The following is a 4582-nucleotide window of genomic DNA, read 5'->3' as shown; positions in this document are numbered from 1 at the left end:
TTCATTAAAAAAAAACACGCCTTTTCACGTGATGTCCCTTTAACAGTCGTATAGTATTTTCATTTAAGCAAATAAAAGTATATATTTCCTTTTTAAGTAGAATATTGTTTACAAATATATATCATAAATAAACATTATTCAGTGACTACTTTGTACACAATATAACACTTAAATACGCACAAACTATGAAATCCATACCCTCACCATAAATGATCGCCCATCCTAACATCCTCGCAGTCATTTTTAAGTTATCATTCTATTTGCATATTATACTTGTCTTACCTTTATCCGTATAATTGTTTTTTCATTTTCCGTTTTTTGTTTTTACTCTCAAAAAGTTTCTTTTCGGTGAATGTAATTAGATGCTTAAAGATACTACCGACTCGTCAAAACATGGTAATTATACTTTAATTCTTTGTGGAATACACCTGAGCGTCACCGTAGAATTTCAAAATCCTAAGATAACACTGACTATTTTAACAATACTAAGACAGCTATCGTAGTGTATATTTTTCGGGAGTTTGATAACATTGACACCTTCTTTTTTCAGAAACCAAACGTTTGAAAAAGTATGAAGACTGTTTTCCTCCTGGTCTTATGTACAACTACCTTTAGTGCGGGAGAGTCGGCGACAACACCTTCTCCAATGTGTAAGTATATCGTTGAATATGGATACAATAAAACTGAAAGCAGATTCAATCATAAAATAAAAAATACCAATTCATCTTAACGTTTTCCAGATTTATTGATACGAGTCTTATTTTCGACCCTCTTTATTATTAATAATATTTATATTTTATAAAACAATGTATTACATATATTACATATACCTGAACCTAACAGTCGTTTTTCTGTATTAAGCGTGCACTATGGATGGAAATATAACATATACGGGAGTACCAGATGGGGTTAAGTCGGTGGCAAGTGATTGTGGGCTTCCTACGCTGAACGTTACTACCCATACTATTGTTATAACAGGCTGTCCGGTGGTAAGTAAACATTGACAATTTTTATTCGGAATTAATTCGCTTCGCTGCTACAATATTTTGACAATTTGAATTGTTAATTCAAATGTAAAACATCACATAGTATCTCGATGTTGATCACAACGGCATACTAACATGCTCAGATATTGACGTAAACTTGTATGTAGCTTGTGTCGAAAAGTCATGTGGAGTTATTTTTACCAATTTGCAATAGAACAATTAATGTTGACTTGAAAAGCGCACACGGATGTCATTGTTTTATTCATTTGATTTGTGGAAAAGTGGGTGAGAAAATGATCATTTCCTATCATTGGGTACAGGAAAGTGTAATTACCAAATTGGTAGGAAATTTTTGACCATCTAATTCACGGCTGCAGCAGCTTCAGGTACAACAATAAAGAATCTCCTGCGCGAAGAGACCTAATTTTGTCCTATTCTCAATGTAGCAAATCAAATGCAATAATTGGCTTTTTTTGCATACTGATCGCTGTGTTATCAAACTCAGTATTTAACAATAAGTCGAATACTCGAGAATAAGTATTAAAAAATCTAAAACAGCAATCACCCCAAAAACCCATAAACCCCATGTTTCCCTTGTTATTTAGTGCTTTATTCAGTCAAATGTATATCTTTCTTACAAAAGACGCATTCTCCGCCGTAAATGGTTTATGTTGATTCTTGTAGTTTTTGAAAGTTTATAGACAAGTTTGTTACGCTCTTTAAGGTAGAAAATGAAAAAGAAACTCAGCTCGTGGAACCCCCATGGATAAAATCTAGCATTCTTAAAATATCTTTCATTAGAAAGAAGAAAAGGCAGCAACCATTAGCAAAAGAATGAACCAAAACGAATATATACATCAAAGAAACACACTAAAATTAATGACTGTCTGTGGGTAACAAAACAAATTAATTCAATGCTAAAACAAAAAAAAAAACGTCGCTCAAAAAAAAAAGACCAATTAAGTAACACACAACAAGTTAAGATACATGTATTTCTATTGAAATTTATCAACTTAAAATACCTAAAATGGCGATATATGCTGTTCTCCAATAGGTCTTGTTTGACCTTTTTTATATTATATAGGTCAGAAGTGGAGCTTGACTTAAGTGCTGATTTATTTGACCAAGTCAGAAAACTTCACCTAGCGTTGGCCCTTAACTCTCTTTTTTGGTAAAGTTCTAGAATTGCCAACAGTTTTCATTTTATATTTCCATTTAATTTTGTTCGTGTTTAATATGGAAAATTCATGCATTGGCTTTCTTAATAATATACTTCTCATTCAACGCCATATTTTAAAATGCGTATTCCGATTTCATTTCCTGGTCTTGTTAACTTGACAATAATAATGCTTGATAATTTCTATAGTTTGAAATATTTAGGTACTTAAGTTTTTGCATAACATTAAATCAAATATATACATCTTAAGTACATGTATATTTCGCTACAATTATCAAAGATATAATGAAGAGAATTAATATTCAGCAGGTTCAGTTAGGATATACTTGTATATATTGGTAACTGCAGGTCGCTGCGCATTGCCACATTTTTTGAGATAATGAATACTAATCAACAATTTCTTTTTCAACTTATATAATGATTTGTTGAGGGATTATTTTCCAACGCGGTTGACCTTTGTGTGGTCACTATTTCCGGTTCGGGACGTTAACTGGCGCGAGCAGACGTTCTTGTTTGGGAAAATACATTCCAATATTGGCTAATTCCTTTCTCAAGTTTTTGTCAAGACGTTTTCATTTTTTGAGTTATCTTATACTGACAACCTATGATAATAAATTGATCATGTTACCGGTAGGTGGTAAAAAGTAATATATAGTTGATAATGGTTAAAACGATATAATTTCTCTCTGGAGAAAACAATTTTCCTTTAAAAGTAACACATGCAAATTGAAGGTGTTAGATAGTTAAATAATAACTCCTGCATTCCGCATTTGTAAAACAGGATACTGCGGTGACTGTGAACTTGTACAATACGATTGTTCCAACTCCTCCTACTCCAACTACACATCCATTTATGATAGACGGATCTGGAGCTTTAAACTTAACATGCACACAAGTCACTAATGGACAGACGTACACCGTGAAAGTACAATTTCCAGGAAGGTAACTTACTTTTTAGTAATTCATCATGCTAGTTGTTACTCATATGCGTCATCAATCAAATGACTTAAATTTGTCAATTAGACATTCCATATTTCTTACTTGGGATTAACAGACAGGTTGGTGCGTTAATTGTCATTCATGTAAGCAGAAATTGCACAATTCAATGTTTTCATTGATTTCAGCATTTTTATTCTTACAGTGTTACTCCGACAGTTTTTGCATCAGAAGAACAAATTAGCCTGACGATGTCCCTAACTGACCATAATAGCAGCACATCACCCACTACAGTCGCATTAGGTCAGACGTACGATCTGCATGTTTCCGGTGGAGGTAAATTTAATTCTGAAAAATTGTAATTACTATTGTGTCTTAAGATATCTATATAAAAACTTCTATATTCATATTTCATTTTAGATGTGTTCTGTTAAATCTTTTTCATCCTTTTTCAAAGTTAAACATAGATGTATATTGAAAGGGAAACTAACGCCAGGTGAGTGTTTGTTATAATTTAAAGAATAGTATAAGGTATTGTGTATCAAAATTGTATAAAGCTGTTATCACCCATCATTCAAATACAAACTACCAAAATGTCTTAAATAATCCCCATAACGACAGTTTACAAGTTGGGTGCCTCGGTAGCCTTAATCGCTAACGCGCACATTCATTACTACTGTGTGCAATCAAGTGTAAGCGTCAGACCTGTCACTTTCTCGAGAATATCGGTTCGTTCCCCTGTGGTGGCGATAGTGATGTCTGATAGGGCTAGTTGTTATATCCCCGATGACACGGTGATTTTCCCCCGTGGTTTTTTCTCCACGACGAAAACAACATGTAATCCCCTAGCGGCGTCGTAATAATACCTCTACAGATGTTTCGTTTGTTGTTGAATATGTACACGACGTTAAATAAAGATTATCTTTTTTATTAATCTCGACAAACAGGACAAAATAAAAGTGAACTGGGAGTTATCTTAGAAAATAAAACTTAAATAGAATGCAATCGTTCTTACCCTGCGATCCTTTTGTCCCTTTCCTTATATATCACACGTGCATTATTTAGTCTTAAACTAAATGTTTCCGAACAATCTTCAAATCTTCAAAAACTTCTCGAATAACGCATTCTGTATCAAGATAACAAACGTGCAAACGAAACCAAAATGTAATCTCTGTATTCATTTCTAACAGTCGTCGAATGTCAATGTACAGCATTGCTTAAGATTTAATCGATTATAACATGATTATATTATAAAGAATCGTGCTCTACATACTCATGGTCATATAGCAATATGACATCAACATCTGATGATCACAAGTATATTGACATGTTATTCATTCATGGTTTCACCTCATACCAATATATTTCCCCCTTTCCTATACCCGCACGTGCTCTGTTATTCATATTACTTAATTATCGTAGATAGTGTTGATTTATTTGATTATGAAGCAGGTAACAAATTTACATAAGTGTCATGACACTT

The 4582-nt window shown here is 33.1% G+C and overlaps 1 protein-coding gene across 1 annotated transcript; it reads left to right on the top strand.

Moving 5' to 3' along the window:
* Positions 1-553: 553 nt before the first annotated feature.
* Positions 554-3457, top strand: LOC110444982 (the record flags this gene model as incomplete). Its single annotated transcript, XM_021489342.1, has 4 exons — positions 554-650; positions 862-989; positions 2945-3105; positions 3305-3457. Coding segments are annotated over exons 1-4 (521 nt in total), but the record flags the coding sequence as incomplete, so codon positions are not given.
* Between the last annotated feature and the right edge of the window lie 1125 nt (positions 3458-4582).

This window comes from Mizuhopecten yessoensis, unplaced genomic scaffold (assembly GCF_002113885.1).
Source record: "Mizuhopecten yessoensis strain PY_sf001 unplaced genomic scaffold, ASM211388v2 hete_36165962, whole genome shotgun sequence".
Taxonomy (NCBI): Eukaryota; Metazoa; Mollusca; class Bivalvia; order Pectinida; family Pectinidae; genus Mizuhopecten; species Mizuhopecten yessoensis.
This window is presented reverse-complemented; position numbering and strand designations above follow the sequence as displayed.